Source organism: Cyanistes caeruleus, chromosome 8 (genome assembly GCF_971803275.1).
Source record: "Cyanistes caeruleus chromosome 8, bCyaCae1.hap1.1, whole genome shotgun sequence".
Lineage (NCBI taxonomy): Eukaryota > Metazoa > Chordata > Aves > Passeriformes > Paridae > Cyanistes > Cyanistes caeruleus.
Window position 1 is genome coordinate 14,299,449 of NC_141708.1, and position 21,530 is coordinate 14,320,978.

The 21,530-nt window shown below is 53.4% G+C and overlaps 1 protein-coding gene across 2 annotated transcripts; it reads left to right on the forward strand.

Annotated features, from left to right (window-relative positions):
• Positions 1 to 680: 680 nt before the first annotated feature.
• CNNM1 (cyclin and CBS domain divalent metal cation transport mediator 1) lies at positions 681 to 20,392 on the forward strand. 2 transcript variants are annotated; one of them, XM_023929250.2, is made up of 13 exons: positions 681 to 2,202; positions 11,870 to 12,013; positions 12,584 to 12,724; positions 12,993 to 13,162; positions 13,351 to 13,450; positions 13,644 to 13,691; positions 16,669 to 16,731; positions 17,689 to 17,846; positions 18,062 to 18,239; positions 18,545 to 18,658; positions 18,748 to 18,864; positions 19,154 to 19,281; positions 19,637 to 20,392. In XM_023929250.2, exons 1-12 carry the CDS (start codon positions 696 to 698, stop codon positions 19,231 to 19,233), a joined length of 2,820 nt encoding a protein of 939 aa, XP_023785018.2. In that variant the 5' UTR covers positions 681 to 695; the 3' UTR covers positions 19,234 to 19,281; positions 19,637 to 20,392. The 2 variants fall into 2 exon arrangements, with proteins under 2 accessions (XP_023785018.2, XP_086755184.1); XM_086899058.1 differs by lacking the exon at positions 19,637 to 20,392 and having other exon boundaries at positions 18,752 to 18,864; positions 19,154 to 19,245.
• Positions 20,393 to 21,530: the final 1,138 nt, after the last annotated feature.

The following is a 21,530-nucleotide window of genomic DNA, read 5'->3' on the forward strand; positions in this document are numbered from 1 at the left end:
TAACTACTACTTTTTTTTAATGTTAAAAAAAAAAAAAAGCCCAAACAAACAAAAAAATCAAACCACTCCCCAAGGAAGAAGGGAAATTAATTTGAACTGAAAAGCTGAAGAGTAGGGCCTCGACAAATAACAGAGGGAGGCTGAATGCAGATCCCAGCTCCAGAGACTGCTGGCAGCAGCCCCTCGGCAAACCCTGACCGCACCGCAGCCCACAGGCAGAGTACGTGGGATGAGAGCGGGAGCCAGCGCGGCCCGGGCGGCTGGGGCAGAGCTCGCTGCTGGGGCCCGCAGCCCACTCTGGCTGCCAGGGCTGGGGGCCGCCCCGCATCGCCCCAGCTGGCTCCGGGCTACACCCGCCAGCATCTCACCGGCTGCGGAGAGAGCGCGCGGTGCCGCCGGCCGCGGGGATGCTCCGGCACGGGCCGGGCGGGCCGGGCGGGCCAACTCCTCGGTCCCCCGCGTAGCGTCCCGGTTGGCGGCCCCGCTCCGCCGGCCCCTCCCGCCGGGGCGCCGCAGGCCGGCTCCCGGTCGCACGTGGCGCGGCGGCCGCCCGCCCCCCGGCCCACGTGTGCCGTGCCGTGCCGTGCCGTGCCGTGCCGTGCCGTGCCGTGCCGTGCCGTGCCGTGCCGTGCCGTGCCGGCTCCCCGCTGCAGTCCCGGGGCGGCGGGCGGGCGCTGCGGTGCCGGCACAGCGGCATGGCGGCGGGCCCGGGGCGCGGCGGCAGCGGCGGCGGCTGGGGCGGGAGCCGGGGCGCCGTGCTGCTGCTCTTCTTCTCGCTGTCGCCGCGGCCGCCGGCCGGGGCCGCCTGGCTGCTGGGGCTGCGGCCCGAGGACACGACGCCGGGCCGGGTGTCGCTGGAGGGCGGCGCGGTGCAGGCGGCGGAGGGCAGCCGCTTCCTCCTGCGCCTCTACTTCCAGCCGCCGCCCGAGGGCAACGGCAGCCGCGGGCCGGCGGGGGAGCGGGAGCCGCGGCTGGTCTTCATCGAAGAGGCGGCGGCGGGGAGCACGGTGACGCGGGGCCCGGCGGAGCGGTGCCGGGAGCGCAGCGCCTGGGCCTCGGACGTGGAGGTGGTGGGGCCGCTGCGCTCGGGCGGCGCGGCGGGCTCGGCGCTGGCCGAGGTGCGGGTGCGGGAGCCGCGCAAGGGCGAGGCGGCGGCGGCGCCGGGCGGGCGGCTCTTCTCGCTGTGCGCCTGGGACGGGCGGGCCTGGGCGCACCACGGCGCGGCGGGCGGCTTCTTGCTGCGGGTGCGGCCGGCGGCCCCGCCGCTGGGCACTTGGCTGCTGCCGCTGCCCGAGGCGGGCTGGCTGCGGGCGCTGGGCGCCCTGCTGCTGCTGGGGCTCTCGGCGCTGTTCAGCGGGCTGCGCCTCTCGCTGCTCTCGCTGGACCCGCTGGAGCTCCGCGTCCTGCGCAACAGCGGCTCGGCCGCCGAGCGGGAGCAGGCGCGGCGGGTGCAGGCGGTGCGCGGCGGCGGCGGCACCTACCTGCTGTGCACGCTTCTGCTGGGGCAGGCGGGGGCCAACGCGGCCCTGGCCGGCTGGCTCTGCGCCTCGCTGCCCGGCGGCGGGCCGGCGGCGGCGGCCGGCGGGCCACGGGGAGCGCCCTGGCTGCCGGTGCTGCTGTGCACCGCCGCCGTCTTCCTGGGCGGTGAGGTGCTGCCCTACTCGGTGTGCTCGCGGCACGGGCTGGCCATCGCCTCCCGCACGCTCTGCCTCACCCGGCTGCTGATGCTGGCCGCCTTCCCCCTCTGCTACCCGCTCAGCCGGTTGCTGGACTGGGCGCTGCGGCAGGAGCTCAGCGTCTTCTCTACGAGGGAGCGGCTGCTGGAGACCCTGCGCGCCGCTGGCCCCCACGGCGACCTGGTGCGGGAGGAGCTGGCCATGGTGCAGGGCGCGCTGGAGCTACGCACCAAGGTGGTGGAGGATGTGCTGACACCGCTGGCCGACTGCTTCATGCTCCGGGCCGATGCCGTGCTGGACTTCGCCACCGTCTCTGAGATCCTCCGGTCTGGCTACACCCGCATCCCCGTCTATGAGGGTGACCGGCGCGACAACATTGTCGACCTGCTCTTTGTCAAAGACCTGGCCTTTGTCGACCCCGATGACTGCACTCCCCTGCAGACTGTCACCCGCTTCTACCGCCGCCCGCTCCATTGCGTCTTTAATGACACGCGCCTCGACACGCTGCTTGAGGAGTTCAAGAAGGGTGAGGTCGCCGGGCAGCCCTCCCCGTGCCCCCCGGGCTTCCCCTGCACCCCTTTGTGCCCCCAATGATTTCCAGGTCAGCAGCCTCTGCGGGTAGCCCTGCATGGCCTCCTGGCAGGATGTGGCAGGTACCAGGGATGCTGGGGGGAATTGGTCCCTGCATGTGCTGGTGTGTCGATGACCCTGGTGTCACCTGGTGGAACATCCCCGGGTGGATTGAGGGCCAGCAGTCCTTGATGTACCTGTGATGTTATGAAGGCTGTAAGAGCCTTTGGCCTCAGAGGTTGCTGGCTTGGCAGGTGAGCCTGTCCCGCAGGGGCTGATGTGTTTGCAGTGGCCTGGCAGCACGGGCACGGTACCTGCCTTGCACCATTGCCCAGACAGCGTTCGCTGCTCTGTTCTGTGCAAAGGAGTTTATGACAGGAAATCGCTTCTCATTACTCAGCTTTCACATTTTCAGCTTAGCAGTGAGAAGGAGGTCTATAAAGTATTTCTATGCAAGTGGTTTAAAGGAAGAAGAAAAGATTAAACCCTTAGAAAGCGCTGTACTTCTTTTGCAGCTGTGACAGCATTCATAATGCAGCAGCTGCCAGCAGCCTGAGAGATGCTGAGAGCTGTATTTCATTAACCATACCTTGAGAATACGCACAGCATGTGTTTTTCCCTCCCACTGGGAATTGTGTTTTGCCGCGTGTTACTCACTACGTCATACTGTGGTGAGTGAGTCTAAGAAACGTCTGCAGCAGTGACACGCTGCATTATGTAACGTGCGAGGGCAGCGCTTGGCTCCTGGGCTGCCTGGCGCCGCTGTGCCGCAGGCAGAGCTGGTCATGTGAGAAAGACCAACCTGGTCCACTCCAGATACAGAGAAAGCCTCTCTGTGAGTCATCTCCTGCTCGTTTTTAGAGGTGGGAGGAGGAGAGGACAGGACATTTCTCAGTGTGCCAGCAATGTGCTCATCAGATCCATGCAGGTCAGCATCTTCTCCGGAGATGTTTGGCTGTGTTCCCACTGCCGCTCAGGATCGCAGGCAGAGGAGTTCTGTGTGCCACCACCTGCCCTCTCTGCCTCTCAGCAGAACTGGAGATTCCCAATGGAAAAGATCAGAAAATTCCTGGGTTTTATACAAGGCTGTTAGCAAGAGCATTGAGGTTGTTCTCTGGGCTCAGCCTTGGTGAGCTGCAATAATTCATGCCCACCTCCTTCCCCCCGTGCCAGTTGTCTCTTGTCATCTCAGTTCCTTACGTGCTTCACAGTTCCGGCCTGTGTTTTCCTGCAACAGCGCTGAAGTTCACCTGAGGTCTCTTCTACCCCTCTCTTGCCTAGAGATGTCAGATGATTTTGGCACCCTCTCCCTTGGTCAGGATCCCCTGCAATTTATCTGATTTACTTTGATATACTTTCCCTTCCAAATTCCTTCTAGAGCCTGGAACCCTATGGATCAATAGAGCTAAAAAAATGGGCTTGTGGTTGCTTCGTTCTGTGCCCTTTGCTTGCTGTCCTCTCTGCCCTCCTTAAACAGAACTGTTTGGTGTGTGCTGCTCCCTGGGCTCACAGGTATGCTAGCAAACCTTGCTACCTGCCCTGCCCTTTCATATGCTGCTCTTCATCTCAGATGAAGATTATCCATCCTTCTTTAACTTTGCTCTGTTAAACTCTTGGCATAACACTTCAGGTTCTTTCTTCTTTATATCTGTCTGCCATTGTGGCCTTCTGGAGTGTTTTGCTGCAGTCCCTATTTAGAGCTCTCAACCCTTTTTCTGTTCCCACCTCACTTCTCCTTGTCTTTTCTAACCTACATGGATGAAAAGCCTTGCTTTTGGTGTTCGTATCTAACTCGCACGGTGTTTAGCAATTCCATTTCTTCCCCCAAATGTTCTTCTTCCCAAGAATTGATGCTTTCTTCTGATTCATCTTTCCCCTATTTGATCACCCCCAGCACCCTGAATTTGTAAAGAATTACCCCCCAGCCCAGCCCTGAACCTTCCTAAACTCTATTTTTCCAGTTCCTAGTACAGGTTCTTGTGCTGGCTCCCACACTGTGACAGATGTTAGCTCCCCACTGCCTCCAGCCCCATCCACTGCTGCATCAGCCCTGTTCACTTGACTATTTAATTTCTAAAATAAAGATTCCCCGTTTGTAATGAAGAGTCTTTATCACTGTCTCCTTTTCTGTGTCCGTTTGAATTATGGTGAAGTATCTTGTTTGATCCAATCAAGGTTGCTTTCCATGGCCAGGTCTTCTGAGACACCTTCACTAATTAGAAAGTAGGCTGATTGCTTGTTGGCTCAGCGAGTGTTTAATGAAGGCATTCATCACTTCACACATCCAAGGTGCCTGCAGGACAGCAAATGCTCCCACTGATTAAGCCCAGCCTCTTTCTAGGAAATTGAAGTCTCTGGTAAGGATGGGCATTAATAACCACCTCCAGGTCCTTATGTCCCTCACAAGCTGTTAGAAAAGCCAGCTTTTCTTTCCTTTTCTCATGATTAACTCAAACAATTTTTGTGTCTTTAATTTATTTTTGTTATTATAATGTTTATACAAAATACCTATAACATTTTATATCCTTCTTTCCTGGATAGCAATGTGTACTTCTGTACACTGTTTCACTAATGATTAATGTTCTGCCACATTCACTATACCCATAATGTAATTTTTTTGCATAATGTATAAGTAACACAATTTCACTGCCAGAGCTCCTTGCCACAGTACACAAACATTTGTTCTTTCTTACTGAAAATGTCAAGGGATTATTAAATACAGCACATTGAGACTTGCTCACACCTCCAACAACACTTTCATTTTCTGTCTCCTACTCACCGATATCTCACTGTTCTCCTTGTTTACCTGAGGCATTTATTTTCTCTTGCTGTTCTGTCCCAGCTATGAAGATAACCAGCCTTTTCTCCTCTTTGGTCTTCTATAGCAGGGTTTGAGGGGAAGCTTTCCTTCATTTGTTTCTAGGTGTGCTCACACTAACCTCGTCTGAGTGCAGTTCCATTAAGATGCATTGGTGTTTGCCTCGATTTTAATCCACAGATGTGTCACAAACTGCCTCTCCCGCAGCAGGACCTTGTGGAGAAGGGATTACCTTCCACAGAGCTGTAGCATCAGCTTTCCATTTAATTTAATGTTTAAACTGTATCAAATAGTAGCATACACTCAGTAGCACCTAGGGAGCCACTGGCCCAGCGTTGGGTTATGGTGCCCAAGAGCAGCTGTGAGCTCCTGGTTAACAAAACCTGGCCCCTGCTCCATCACAGCAGAACTGGGCAAACTCTTCAGCTCTGCCTTTTCACAGCCCTGCTGCTGTGGCCATTGTTTGATTTCTCTTTCAGTACTGATTCCTGCAGAGGGGTGGTTAAACTGGGCGTCCCGATGGGAACTGGGAAAAGCCCAGAGAAGACCAGAGAGGCCACCTGGCCTGCAAGGGAATAGTGTAGAGTCCAACCCACAGCCCAAATGAGGAGGGCAGCTCCAAGAACCACATAGAAAAACAACATTACAGCAGCATGAGACAGGTTCAGCTGAGGAAAGGAAATACTTGTGCTGCAATATGGTTTTGACTTCATCTTCTCAGCAAAATTTAGCAAACAGAAATAATGAGGGCTAGTCACCCAATTTGCCATCTTTTCAGGGAAACTAGACACAGTCTTTTATAGAAGGCACACACAGTTGTGCAGCATTAACTGAGAAGTGCTAAGTGAAAGACCCTACAAAAAAATGTGTCCCCTCTTCACTAGAAATAAAAAAAATACATACCAGTACAGTAATTTTGCCACCTGCAGCCTGGTGAAAGAAGATGAAAATACCAAAGGAGTGAAAAAATTGGGAGACAATCTCTTGGCAATTTATATTGGTACACCTTGGAGTACCTGGCTTTATTCTGGGCCCCCAGGAGAAAATACCTAATACACCAAAAAAATGATTGCACCATATTTAGCAAGCTAAAGCTATGTTGGGAGGCAGATGAGCTTTCTGTAGGATAAACTTTACCTAGGGAATGTGGAACTATGAGGAAGGGTTTATGCATTTATTCAGTGTGAAATGTTGTGGGTGAGACAATCTGTTTTTCCTCCTTTCTTGAAGATAACCAAGCAATGCATGTTGCAGCTCCAAGTCCAGTGATATAACTCCTGACAGAAGAGCACCTCCTTGTTTTGTACTGCCTCTGGGAAGTCATAGTCTTGTCCCTTCCTCAAGTTATTTATGGGTTTTGTTGACTGACTTCCTGGAGGGGTCTATATACAGCACTGGCACCTTTCAGCAAGTAACTTTCCTCTGTCAGAGGAGCAGTAAGAATTTGCTCTTAATGTTCATTTTCCTACAGAAGGGCAGAGGCTGAGCTGCAACTCAAATTAGCCTTCTGTGGCTTGGCATCTTTTAAGAGTTACTAAAAATAAATTCTCCAAACCCTGAACTTTCAGGCTTAGCGGGGAAAACAGCCTGTGGAGGATAGCTCTGCCCTAGGGTCTGTCTTTACATTTCAAAGTGTTCCACAGCCTGTATTAGACTTCTGCAAATTGAATGTAGCTGGAGAAGGTGCTTACATTTGCCAGAAATGGGGGTCAATACCATTTCAGATGCTTTTTGTACCATCTTTCTGATCCTGCAGGCATTGTAAGCACACAGTGTTGCTTCAAATTTAACTCGGCCTTCAAGAGATTTCTGCAAGTGCTATAGTCACTCTGCTGGCCACCTTGATGAGCTGAAGCAACGACCTCCCAAGGCAGTTATATTGGGTTAAGGAGCCAGTTTTACCCAGGAACTATCACCTGTCCCCTGGAATGAGAGCAAGTGAGCTGCTGACAGACGAAAAATTGTCTCAGTGTCTCATACTGCAATTCTGCCTGAAGCATTTTAGTTCTTTTCCTGCTTAAACTCTGCTATATCTTACTGTGTAAACCCAGGGCTGCTCTACCCCATCCCAATAATCCCAGGACCAGGCCTGCTCTGGGAAGCCATTCAACAGAGCAAGAAGGGAGCCAAGTCCTTGGGCACAGGGCACCCTGGCACCCACTTCCCTCTTCATAGCTGTCAAAGGCACCATCACACTCAGCTGCTGGGTACCCAGGAGGTCAGGATCCTGTTGCACAACAGATGGAAGATGAGGTTCTGTGTCCCCTCTAATCTTCCTACCCTCCTGATCTGCAGTGGTGGTAGATCAGCTATTCCAAATATCCCATATTCTTTCAGTTTTCCTTAAGATTAGGAAAAGCATTAAAAGAGAATATGAGAAAGGCTACAGACAGATGTAAGCAGGTGAAGTTTTTGTCTCTGAGAAAGGTCTGGGTTAGGTTAGGATTTACAGTTTTTCCTTTAAATGGCTCTTATTCCTGACCTGGAGCTGGGTGACCCTGCAGTCCTCTTGGTTATTTCCCCCCTGCTTAGATATGCATTTCCTCTAGACACAATGTGTGCTTTCACCCATGGTGCAGAGTTGTGGTAACACAGGATCACGCTCACATTTCCAGTTCAAGGTGTTCAGATCAGGATCCCCACTTTCTTCAGATGCAGGTCAGCAAGAGGGCACAGAGATGCTGGCAGCCCCTGAGAAGAGCTCTGAAGAAAAGCACACAGAAAATAGATTTCAGTTACATCATGGTTGTTTCACAAATCAACCTTATTTAAAAATTCCTCTTTTTTATTATTATTAGTTACCTTCCATTTTGTAGCTGTGAATGGTTCAGGCACAGATTTGTGCCTGTACCTTTGATCTCCTAATAACTGCTTCAGATCTTACCATAAAATTTATGAAAACTAATTTCATGCTCAGGATGTTCATCCTGTGGAACAAGAGACAAGGCTAAAGCACCTTTAAAATTCCTCTGGCAGGGTACGTGTATAAAAAAATGCTAAAGAAGTAGTCTGGGCTATATTTGAACCCAACAGCACTTCTTTTCCCAGAAGTCAAGGTCTTTCCATGTGTTCAGACCCCGTTCCCTCATTGGGAAAGATGCTTTGAGGTGGATCTATGAGCCCAAGGTCTTTTAGGTGTCTATGAAAAGCAAGGCTTTTAAAAATGGGCATAAAAGCTTTGGATATCTGTTCAGATGCTTGCTCCATCTGGAAGCTCTCAGCTGTTTATATTAGCTCTGTAATTTAGCATTTTGAGGCATTAACTTTCCACTGAAGCTGTTGTTTGAAAAGAGCAGATTTCATGTAGCTCATAAAGAATTTAGTGCAGTTGTATCCCATGCTGAGCAGACACTTAATCACCTATAGACTTCCTGTGCAAGAGCAGTCCTGCGGAGGCCGGCAGGGCTGCTCGAACAAGAAAAGTTAATTGCCCATTTGTTCTAGCCTTTGCCAAACCAAGGCTTTGATTCTCAAGTGTTTCACTGTGCTTTCCTGCATCAGCAATAGCCCTGTAAAGTTCACATGTGACAGCTTGCTAGTGGGGAAGCAGCTCACCCTTATAATTCATCTCATTTGAGCTATCAAGCAGTGGTTACAATAGCACAGTTTTTGGAATCAGTTTTACAGATCTTAAAGCTGTTTTAGATCACATTTGGGGGGTTGTTTAAATGATTTACCTCCCTGTTGTGTTCCCACTGAGGGTAACCTGCTGGATAATGGCTGCAGAGGCAAATGTGACTCCTCTGGCATCCCCAGGTCTGTCCCTATGCCACCTTCCCTTAGACATTCTTTCCACCTCATTGCCCAGATTCTGCCCTTGTACATGCCCAAAAGGCTACTTCTTTTCCTCCTGAGCAAGTGTAGCAGCTCCCAGGGCTGGGCAGAGGGATAGAGCTGAGCTTGGCAGCGTTGCCCAGGAGGAAATTGCCCATGACCATGCAGCCAAGGCACCTGCAAACCCTCCACCAAAATTTATGGGACCTGTTAAAGAGCTGATGGGAGGAGATACAGGACCCGGTCAGGTCAGGGAGTGGAGCACAACTTTGCAAATGACCTCATGTCCCTCAGGTGGGAAATCGGAGCATGTCAGCCCTCTCCCAGAGGGGAGCAGCTGCGAGCAGCACTCACAGGTTGCACACTTAAAGGACCGGGACTGGCTGCATTCAGGGCTTTTTGTGACATGGCAGGCATGGGCTGGGATCAGCTCTCTTGGTATAGGCAGCAGCAGCCACACTGAACTGCAACAATTTTCCATTGTTGGGTACCTGCTCCATTTCTAACCTGGGTATTAGCCCGGAAACATGAACCTGGGGGTTTGGAGTGTGAATACAAGTGTTTATTTTCTGTGAAAATAAAGAACTCTGGAACTCTCTAACAGCCCTACTGGCTCTGCCCCCAGTGCAGTGAAACCATGGGTCTCCTCCCAGGCAAATGGTGCTGGGTTATTTCTAAATAATCTCATTTGCAGCTATGTGAACACGGAGCTTGAATCACATTTCTAGTGTAAATTGCAGTGTCGGTGTAGGTGTTTGGCCAAAAAAAGAATTGCCTCCATCACTCTCTGACTGCCTTTAAGTAGCACCTAAGCTTTTTGTAAGGGCTTGGTGGTTTTGGGTTGCATGTAAATGTCATTAACAACAAGCTCTCAGCCAAAAGAAATAACTTTTTCCCTCTCCTCACTCACCCGAGGACTTGTAGGAGACCAGATGGCCCCAGTGTTTGGGAGCAAAGTTTGGCAAAGGAGACATTTTCAAAAGCTGGACTTTGCTAAGATGAAACGTAGCTGTTGCTGCTGTCTTGCAGCCAACTCCTCTGCTTTTTCTTTTTAAGTTCCATGTTCCTTTATTACCCACTGAACAGAAAATATGTACAAACCTATGTATGAAAGGAGTGAAATAGCCCAGTCCAAAAAAACATGCTGAATTTTCAGTGCCCCAGGGCTATTGATTTGGTTTTTTAAAGTGCATCTCAGTGCTACTTGCTGCAATGTTATGTTCTCATTTCTAAATCTGTAGGCGTGGGAGGCAGCGAGCTGCTCTCTGAAATCTTGCAATAAAAGCTTGGTATGAGGAGGAGGGAATTTATACTATGGAAAATGCCCAAGATTTGCTGTGAGAAATGTATAGTGCTGATCTTCAGCTGAGAAATGTCGTCTGCTCATCTCAGATCCAGGGCAGGGTTATTTGAAGGTCACATGATCCCCAGCAAGACGTGTTTGTGGGACTGCCAGGCTCTGGGTGTGCTTGTCCCTGCACCTCTGTGGGGACAAGCCAGGAGGGACTGTGGGTAAGGAAGGAGCTGAGCACCAGGCAGGAACCCACCCTGTCACATCTTGTTCACATCCCTTGTTGGGAGCAGCAGGAGAGCTTGTTGGGATGGGTTTATAGGAGAAGAGAATGCAGAGGCAGCTGCACAGCAGAGGGGACCTGCCTGTTTGGGGTGACCACTGCTGCTCAAGGAGCTCAGCTCCGAGCCCATGGGGAAAATAAGGTGTTAGCAGCTTCCCAGAGGTCACCACAGGACTTTTGAGTTTGTGCAGGAATTGCAACAGGAGACCTCAGGGATGCAGAGCAAACAGAGAGAGCAGAAGTTTTTGGCTGTTGTGCCAATGAGGGTGCTTTTCAGTAAAACTAGGGGTCCAGAATCTGTGTGCACAGAGCCACAAGAAACCCAGTGCTGTTCATTGGCAGGTCCAAGAATACACTGGAGCTAGAAACCCAGAAGTTGTCTGTGGCTTGGAAGTTGGGTTCTGATCAAGATGCTGAGCAGGACCATAAATCAGAGCAGCCAGTAAAGGAAGGGAGACGTTGAAAAAGTCAAAACATCTTACAGAGAGCTGGACATGCAAAAACAAATAGAAATGTTTCAAGTATGCCAAAAAACTCAAGATGTGAGTATGCCAAGAAACTTGAGGATGTGTCAGCAGAGCTGCCAGCTTACAAGGGACAAGTGAGGAAGCTGAAGCTGTGATCCAGGAACACTGGAACTTCCAAGCAGGAGTCAGCATCATTGCAGCTGAAGGTCCTGGTCTCACTCTGCTTGTTTAAGGTAACATAGAGAAGATGCTGTCAAGGGCAGGGCTTGGAGAAGAATTTCAGGTGAAACCTTATGGGTTGAAAAGTGTTCAGTGTCTATATCCAGATGGTTCACCCAAGAGTTCTGCAGGAGCTGGGCTGAAAGCTGCAAACAAACATACGTGTTTCTGCATAAAAACCAGCTGCTGTTTCAAGGAGATGGAGGCTTGGCCCGTATTTTAAGAAAAGCCTTAGGATGGGTCTAGACAATGATGGATAGAAAGCTGAGGGGGAGCTGTTCCTGGCAATTTAATAGGAAAGATAATTAGCAACAGAATAAGAAAGCACCAGGAGGATATGGGAAATCAGTAGAGCTAAGGACACATTCACATTTCTATGTTGGAGAACATTGTCTCATTGCTCTCTTAGGAGTTATTGCATGTCAATGAAGCTGAGGGTAAAGAAGAGCTAGTGTGATGTACACTTCATTCCTGCACAGGAGGCTTTCAAAGAGCTGAACAGATTGACTCAAGGCTTGGGTAAAGAGAGAAGGTGGCCCCAAAAAAGGGCCTACATCTATAAATCAGTCTGGACAGCAGCTGCCCTGTTAGGCTGATCTGCATGTCCAGCCCTTCTTAGGCTAGCACAGGTAGGATGGGTTTGAGTGACAGTGTCTGCTGTGATCTGTGCCTCCCACCAGAACCTGCCCACCTGCCTGCTCACCACACTGGGGACTCCTCTCAGGATCACTGGGGCAGGTGTCTCACTGCCACTCTGCTTTTCCCCTGCAGGAAAGTCCCACCTGGCCATCGTGCAGCGGGTGAACAATGAAGGGGAAGGAGACCCGTTCTACGAGGTGATGGGCATTGTCACCCTGGAAGATGTCATTGAGGAGATCATCAAGTCCGAGATCCTGGATGAGACAGATCTGTACAGTTAGTGTCCCAGAGCAGCTACTGTGGTTGCAGAAGCCAGGGTGGGAGCCTGCACAGACAGACAGACAGACAGACAGACATGTGGGTAGGAAACAGGCCAGAGCAAATCGTGTCTCCCCAGACTAATTTGCTGTCATGATGGGAAATTCAAGAATGATGGAGAAGTGCTGGTCAGGAAGTTCTGAATGCTCAAGATAGAGAAGTACCAGCATCAGCAGTGGGTGGCTGGGCAGGATCTGATCTAGGAGCATCTATGCTGGGCATGAAATGGGTGGTTCCTAAGCTCATTTGCAACTCCGGGTGATGCATCCAGCCTGGACAACCCAGGGCTTGCTCCTGAGGAGTAAGTGTGAGTTTCACCATCATGCTTCCTGTCCCGGGAGCTGCTCCCAAGGCTGGATGCACAGCAGGTTTTATGCACCCCACTGCTCCATCTGCTGCTCCACAGCAGCCCTGCCATAGGGTGCAGCAAGACATGCCTGTCCATACGTGTGCATGGGACATGGGGCCCTGCAGCTGCAGCGGCTCTGTGGCTCCTGCAGGAGAGTGACTGCTGTGCTCTGCCTGCAGCTGACAATCGGAAGAAGGAGCGGGTTCCTCACCGGGGACGCAAGCCCCAGGATTTCTCCATCTTCAGGCTCTCAGAGAGTGAGATGAAGGTGAAGATCTCCCCTCAGCTCCTCCTGGCTACCCATCGGTTCATGGCAACAGGTACACTTGCCCTTGTGCAAGCTCTGCAGCACCAGCCGCACAGGGCATCCCTAAGCCATTCTTGGGTTGGGCTCCCCCGCACTGAGCAATTTCCTGGACCTACAACCTGGGCATTCCACTGCCTTACCAGTGCAGGTCTGCATGTGGCTCCCCTCTTGGCACTGGGTGCTTAGGCTGCAGCAGCAGGGCTGTGCAGCTCAGGGGATGAGGGGTTCCCTGCAGTCCCAGACCTGCTGAGCACAGCACCTGTGTGTTGCCTCTCCTGTAGAAGTGGAGCCTTTCAAGTCTCCCTACCTCTCTGAGAAGATCCTGCTGCGGCTCTTGAAACACCCCAATGTCATCCAGGAGCTCAAGTATGACCGAAAGAACAAGAAGGCAGCAGAGCATTACCTCTACCAGCGCAACCGCCCTGTCGACTACTTTGTCCTCATCCTGCAGGTGCCTGGGGCAGCAGCAAGCAGAGGGTGGAAGGGCATGGCCCTGTTTGCTCCCTGCCACCTCGTTCTAGGTGGCTTCTGTCAGCAAAGATGCCCATCCTCTTGCATGGGATAGGAGGGGTCCCTGCAGCCCTGGGTGGGTCAGGAGCATGGGATGCCTGTCTGAGAGGGTTTTTCTCCTCCTTCCAGGGGAAAGTGCAGGTGGAGGTCGGCAAGGAAGGACTGCGGTTTGAGAATGGGGCGTTCACCTACTATGGTGTCCCTGCCATCATGGCTGTTGTCTCCTCAGGTGAGGCCTCCGTGGGCTCCCTCTGGCACTGCCTTTGCTTCAGCAGCATCCATGGAGGCTACACCAGCTGGTGCCAGGAGAAGGGGATGGCCATGGGGTGGGGTAGCTCTGCTTTGGGGCATGGGGCCTTTGGGGCATGGGGCAAGCAGGACCCCTTCCTCTGCTATTCCCACACCTCCAACTGTTGTTTCAGAAAACGATGTGCGAAAAATGGGAAGCCTGGCAGGATCCTCCTTCCTATGTAAGTATTTTGGGACAGGCTGAGGCCCTAAAACCTTTCTGCAGCACTGGCTGGCTGGAGGAGAGATGGCTTTTCTCCCCATGCAAAACAGCTCAGACTCCATGCTGAGGTAGACAGAGAAACAACTTGCTGAGGGGTGGATGCAGAAAAGTCACCACAGAGTGATTTGGAGGTCCCTTTGATGTCCCTTTGATGTCCTTTTGAAGTTTCTGCCATGTGCCGAGTCTCTACTGGTGGGTCCCTGCATGACTGGTGCTGCAAGGAGCATTGCCCACACGTGAGTGTTATGCTCATTCTAGGTCTCAGCATAACACCTTTAGACCCATTTGCCTTCCTGAGGCTCAGGGCACAACCTGAACATGAGCCCTACATTGGGCTGCTTAAGAATTGTAGAGATGGGTTGATTTACCTGTGAGCTATTTGCACATGATGGTGGGAAATTAGCTAAGTAGATACCCCAGTGCAAATAAATTCCTTGCCAGCAGAGTGCAGGGAATAAATATTTTTTATTTATTCCATTTAACATAGAAATAAATTCTCTTCCTGCAGAGCTGATGGGTTAAGAAGCAGAACCCCTGCTTGCAGGAGTTAAGCGAGGGTTCTGATTAAGGGAGACTGAGAGGTATCCCCTTCTTTGCTATAACACCTGCAAATGTTTAGTCCCTGGTGGCTCAGGACCAGGTCGAGGTGCTGCCCAATCCCAGTCTGTCACATCCCGTATCCAAACCCCAGATATTGCAGATATTGTCACATCTGCAGTCCTGATGGTAAGCTGAGATGCTCTGCCTGCCTAATCAAAACAGGGACCTACTAAATTCAGTCTTTAGGGAGACGTAAGGAGGAATGTCATCAAGAGAACAGGGGGAGTCTCTTGGGGCAGGTGGCTCATTCTGGTGGGTCCCAGACTTTCTGCAGCTCTAGGGTTCACCTATTTCCTGCTGCTTTCTCTGCCTCTGTGCAAAAAGCTGGCTCGTGGCCTGATGGGTGAACCCTCAGTGTGCAGTCCTGCCTTGCTGTGTGCCCACAGTGCAGTCGGTTTAGCCAGACGAAATCAGTGAAGTGGCCAGTTTCTGTCAGGGTGCTGCTGGATGGCCCAGTGTCCTGTATCCTAGGTGTATCCTCACGGGCCCACTGGGGCTCAGGCAGGGCAGAAGGGAGCTGTGTCAGAGCAGGCATGCATGTCTGCAGTGCCGCCTGCTGGGACACTGCTGCTCAGGGCTCCCCTGCTCCCAGTGCTCACGCATGACACTGTCCCGAGGTGTTTCCTGCCATGCAGCCATTCCTGCCTGCAGTGGGACAGACCTGTGTCACACCCCTGGCCAGCAGGCTAGGAGGCAGAGGTGACAGGGCATCTCCCTCGTGGTGGAGGCTGGCATCCCCTTTCCTCCTTGAATGAAAGCCCAGAAGAAATGAGTGTGAGTAGAGTATCACAGCTGAGAATTCAGACATCAACCTAGAACATCTAACAATTTGTTATTAATTAACTGTTGTTATGCAACTGCTTTATCATCAGCTAATCTTTGGCATTGGTGCTGTGTGGTGACAAACGCTGTGGGAGGGTCAGGCAGTGGGAGCACGGGGTCAGTGCTACTGGTTATCAACTCATCCTTTGCTCCCATCAGGACAAGGTCATTCCGGGCAGTGCTTTGTGCTGATGTCTTTTTTATTTGCAGAAGGTTTTGATTCAGGAGAGAACACAGAACATTAATTCCTGGGGGAGCAGCAGGGAGATAAGAAAAGGGGACTGCAGGGCAAATTCCCTGGGGGTTTTACATTTGAAGCAATTTTAAAACATTAATCACATAGGCAGCAGATAGTTCCTAGAGTGTTGCAGTTGTGCTGCGGGCACAGTGGTTGGATGTAGGGCAGGGCACCTCAGGCAGGAGGGCTGGCAGCTGGAGGAATCATGGCAATGGCTAGAGGAAGGGGCTGGCAGCCAGCAGGCTCACATTTCCCACTGCTCCCAAGGTGGGCAATGGCAGTGGTGAAAGCAGAGGCTGACGAGTGTTAAGGAGTGCATCACTCACCCTGTGTGTTGGTCTCTCTGTGCTACCCCAACCCCTGTGGCATGGCCCAGGAACGCTGTGGAGGGCAGCAATCACCAGGAGGGGAATGGCCTGTCCTAGAAATTGTCACTGCTGCTGTAACCCATGGCAATAAAACATGGAAAGTGAGTGTCTATGATTTACCTTCTCTGTGGCAATGGCTCAGGTAGCCCCAGATGCAGAGTCCTGTTTCTTGCAGTTCTTGCAAGGATCAGCCCCCAGTGGGTAGCTCTTCTTGGCATCACCTGAAGGCTATTGAGACCCAGGACCTTGCAAGGAGCTGCAGGCAGCCTGACATGAATCCCTTTGCTTTGTATCACCCTGAAGAGCTTCTGTCAGCCCCTGCCTGCAGCTGTGGGGCTGAGCAGCGACTTTTGCAGAGCATATTCTTTCTCTGCCATGTGCCTGCACACACAGAAGCATCCCTAATTCCAAGTGCAGGGATTTAGCTTTCATCCATTTCCCAGGTGGCATAAGCTGACCACAAAGTCCACTATTCTGGCCATGGCTGATAAAGGGCTGATCCAAGTGCCAGCACTTAACCCACAGGGGAAAGATGCTTTCTACCCATGCCAGGGCTCTAGGAAGCTGTGTGGCTCTGCAGACAGGCCTGGCAGGAGCAAATCCCCCTGCCAGCCTCACCTCCCTGTACCTCATCACAGAGCAACCTGCTGATTTACAGTTTTCGAGTCTGTGTTCCTGCTGGTGGCCCTGTCCCCAGGACTGACGAGCACCTCTCTCACCAGAGCAGAAGCAGGAGGGTGTAAAAGGGGTGGGAAGGGATGCTGCAGACAGCAATGGGAGCTCAGCCCAGGATTGCTGGCACTTGATTCTTTTTCTTACTCTTCCTCTTGGTCTGTATCCCACCCTCACCTTCATCCCTCACCTTTCCCCTGGGTCCCCTCCTTCCTTCTCCCTCCCTCTCTCTGCAGTGCCTGTCTCAGTGTCCCGTACTTTCGCCTTCAGCAGAGGGGACTCCCTGGCTGGCTCTCCAGGTAACAGGGCATGGCTTTGGCCAGGGACCTCTGCATGTGACAGGCTCTTTCCAGCACCCTGTCCACAGAGCCCCAAGCCCCCTCCACCCTGCATGCTGGGCAGTACCCACGGTGCCCCTGGGCAGCCCCTCACTGGTTGGAGCATTGGTGGCAGACTGGGGACAGCAGTCCTGCCACAGCCTCCCTGGTATGGTGCAAATCCCTGGAAAAATGGGATGGGGACAAGGGGGAGCCATGGGCAGCTTGGGCTTTCTTTGGTGTGCGCTTCCTGTAACTTCCTGCACTTAGCACTTGGGGTTTTGGCTTGCTGCTTTTGGTGACAGTGACCTGCAGCCCTGCATGCCTGCTGCCCCACCCCCTTTGCTTCCTGGTGATCTGAGTAATAAAAAGGCATTTTAGCAGCAAAGCAAAGTCAGCACCATGTCACCTATTCAAGGAACAAGCTGCCTTTGTTCACTTATAAATCACTGACTAGACAAAATCCACATGCTGTATGTGAGAGGCCACACCGTGTGTCAGAGGCCATCAGTCAATGTGAATGACAGGCCAGCTTGCCATGGCAGCCTCTCCTCCTGGTCTGTCATAGTCGGGGTGAACAGGAGCATGCCCTTGAGGCAGGTTAAGCAAATACTCCCAGGCTGCTGGCTGCAACCAGGAGAAGCTGTGCCAAATGCGGCGCAGAGAGCCGTCCGTGACAGGCAGGCAGCTGCCCTTACCCCAGCTGCTGGCACCGGCTCAGAGTCCTGCCCAGTCCCTTTGGTTTGTGAGGGGCTGGCGTGGCACAGCCCGCACACCAGCGTGCACCGAGGAGGACAGGCTGCGGAGCTGCCAGCCCCGTGTCCTGGGGAATAGCCACTGGAGGTGACTGGTCCACCTGGGCCCTACACCGGCACTGGGAAGCCAAGCAGCACCACGAGCCAGAGTGAGTGTTTGCCTCTCTGCTGTCCCCTCCTGCAGTGAACAGGTCACCGTCGCGCTGCAGTGGCCTCAACCGCTCCGAGTCCCCCAACCGGGAGGACTATGGAGGCAGCAGCACGCAGCTCCACAGCAGCAGCAACAACATCTACACGCCCGACTACTCCGTGCACATCCTCTGCGACGTGCAGTTCGTCAAGGTATGGGCAGGGCTGGCAGGGACTGTCCCACCCTGGCCACCCCTGTCCAGGTGCCCTCTTGCCCCTCTGAGCCCCAGGAACCTGGTGGGTGCCCAGTGGGTGCTGAGGAGTCCTGCACTTCCTCCTGCTGTCTGGAGGTTTGGAGCCACCAAGTCTCCGAGAGGTCCTGGTGGGGCTGGGTGCCCACTGAGCTGGGTGCACGTCTGTGTGCCCAGGTGACCCGGCAGCAGTACCACAACGCGCTGGTGGCCAGCCGCATGGACAGCTCACCCCAGTCCCCCGACATGGAGGCCTTCGACAGGGATTCAACCAAGGCCTCAACTGCACGGGGAACCCCACAGACACCCAAGGAGGACCCTGCCACCCTCCTGAATGAGAGGAACAGCATCATGTGTGAGTCACCCAACAGCATTCCTTCCCTGCCACAGGCCAACATTCCATGTCCCCTAGGGGGGTCTGTGCTGGCATGATGCACACACCACCTCTGGGATGCAGCTGCACGTGGAGCGGGGCTCCTGTACAGTGCAGGCCTCTGCATACCCACACCTGTGGATGCCTGCAGCATGCAGGCACGTAATTCCTCATTGCCTTGCGCTCGTGTCCCCCGGCGTCCCTGGCAGCTGGACCTGCTGCCGTGGCTGGCATCCTGGCATGTCCTGACCCAGGGCACAGCACCTCCCTGCCCTGTGTCCCTGCAGGCAGCCGCTCCGAGGGGCCGCGCAGTCCCAGCGAGTCGGTGTTCCTGCGCATGGAGGGCATCCCCTTCATCCAGGAGGAGCTGGCTGACAACGAGGAGAACAGCAAGCGGCAGAGTGAGTCTGGCTGGGGGGGACACGCACCTGACCCCGGGGGTGGCTGGACACGGTGCCCCAGGCACTGCAGCCATGCTGGGCTTTTGCAGACAGTGAGTGCTGCGGGACTGTCCTGGAAGCGGAGTCCCCGGGCAGAGAGGCCGCAACCAGCTCATCGCCAAGCAGCTCTGAGGAGGCGCTGGGCAAGAGGCTGCTGAGATCCCTCAGTGAGTGACTGACCCATGGATAGCACACCCAGCCAGGGGAGAGTTCTGCCTTGGCACCCCACTGCCTGTGTCAGCCATTTCCCAGCCCTGTTCTGGGACACCCTGCATGGGGCTGGCGTGGAACAGGAGACAACCTAATTCCCTGTCAGTACCTCAGCAGCAGGCAAAGCTGCACCTAGGGCTAGCTCAGGCAGAGCCAGCCACTAGGTCCTGGCGCAAACCTATGCACGCCTTCCCTGAGCCCCTTTGGCTCCCAGCACCCCAGCCCTAAGTACCCTTGCTGCTGCAGGTGGGCGCAAGCAGCGGACATCATCGGAAGGTGAGAAATCGCCAGAGGAAAGCTCCAATTTCGCCCCATTAATCACCTGAGCAGCAGCGTGGCCAGAGCACAGTGCTGGAGGCCCATGCAGACTGGAGGTAGGAACCTGCCTCTTGGTGCCACATTCCTTCCTCAGCAAGTGGGAGATCACTCATTTTAAGTAGTATAAAATCAAGTTTCAAGCAGAAAAGCCAAATGGGGTGGTTTGGAGGCTATGTAGGTGTGTTGCTGGGGGCTGGAGCAGGGTCAAGGGATATGGAGCACAGTCTGCTCTCAACAGCAGACTGGAGTGAGACCTAGGCTCACATTTTCACTAAAACCTGTGTCTGCACAGGTTTTACGCCCCTGTACACCCCTGAGCCTGGCTAGGAAAGGTGCTGCAGGCTTGAGCAGCAGCAGGTCAGGGAGGACAAGCTCTGGCCACCTGCACCAGACTATGCTTGTGTCTTCCAGGTCTGCAGCATGGGGGTCTCCTGCCGTGAGGCTCACGTCCAACAGCAGGAGGTCTGCACTCGCTCGCTGCCTGTCCGCCCGCTCGTGCCGCCCCTCCCTGCAGGACTTGTGCAGAGCCCCATCCCCAGGAGAGAAAGGATGTACCCCCGGCAGGGCTGAATCACCCAGGCAGCCTGGACCAGCTGGCTGGAGTCTGAGGGCCCTTGCCCAGCCGCTCCCTGGTAGCATCTGGTCTCAAGGAAGAGGTGGAAAAGGAAAGGTGAAAATGTCTGTCACGGCATCCCTGCAAGCAGTGCAGGGAGGGGCAGCCCAACCCAGAACTGCCCTTTAACATCATTTACCATCCCCATCCCAGCGAGGCCTGGAGCCCCGCTGCGCTGTGTGCTGCAAGACGTGGTCTCCACCATGAGGAGAATGTGCTATTTGGGGGTGCCACATGCAGCTCAGGGCCCCAGCACACGTTTGTGCCGTGCCTGGTGACACGCCCGCTTGCAGCGCCTCGCTCACGCTGACCATGGACACAGCACTCCCAAAGCCCTGCTAGGCACAGGGCAAGGAGCCCCCTCACCCCCGAGTGCAGCCCCCTCCCTGGGGAGGGGTCTCCCCATGCTGCACTGGACCATCCTCCTCTCCACACACGCCTGCCGGTGAGAGGGAGGCTCGCACCAAGACTTCGGGGTGGGACAGACCAGTCAGTAGTTTTTGTAGAGGCTCAACGCAACAGGGATATCAACATTAAAAATGATTTTTCCCTGAGCAATGCCTTCTCTGTATCCATAGGTGTAGGGAAAGACACTAACCCATCCCACCAGGCCAGGTTGCCCTCACACCCAGGGCCAGAGGTGGCTGGAGTAACACGACTCAGCCTCACTGGAGGGAGCAAGGGAAGGGGTCAGCAAGTGCTGCCGGATTTCTCGCCGTGAAGCTGGGCACTGTGCCACTCCTGCTGCCAGGAGAGCACTTGGCAAGCAGTGAGATAAGTCCCAGCAGTGCAGACAAGGACTGGGGGAAAACAGGAGTTAGTATCGGGCCATTGCAAACACAATAGTGGGATACACGTGCTGGAATACAGCCTGACAGATAACAACAGAAATCTCATAGTCCACCCATGCTGATAAAACTTCAGCTGGAATAACTGCAGCCCTGTCTGGGCACTGCCCTTCTAAGGAAACACACAGCAATTGAAAAGTGGACAGAGGAAAGCAAGGGCTGGAAAACAACCTACCTCAGAAGCTAAAGGAAATCGAGTCACTTAATCTTAACTGGTGAAGGATGTGAAGGGGAGAGAGGAAGTTTCCAAATACATAAAAAGCTGTTGTACAGAGGAAAGGAATAATCTGTTCCCTGTTGCCATGGTAAATGGGATAATTGGTAATGAGCTTACACCACAGAGAAGAAATTTAGGTCACTTGCTAGGAAAAAAAAGGCCCGTAAGACTAGCAAAACTCTGATATAGATCACATAGGGTGGGCCAGCCTTCACACCAGGAGGTCTGCAAGGGCAGAAGTGTAAGAAAATATCATAAATAACAAAAGCAGAATTGGTTCCTTAACTCCTCCTGAGATCACCCCTCGGAGTCACCTTTTAACCACTTCCTCACCATCCCTGTTGTGAATAGACACCAAGAGGAGAAAAAGAACCCCAGCTGCAGAGGGGATCTCTTTCCAGAGAGGAGAAAAAGCTGCCTCTGGCTGACTCTCTTCTATGACATAAATACTAACCCAAAAAAGAACAAACAAGAGACCCCAGGCACTCTGTGCAAACACAACAAAGCAATAAGGCACCATTTTTGCCTTTTCTAAGCTGCAGCACAAGCAAATCCATCGGGGTAACAGTGACTACTGCTACTTGACACAAGGAAAGGAGCTGTCCCCTTTCTTCACAAGATCCTGTC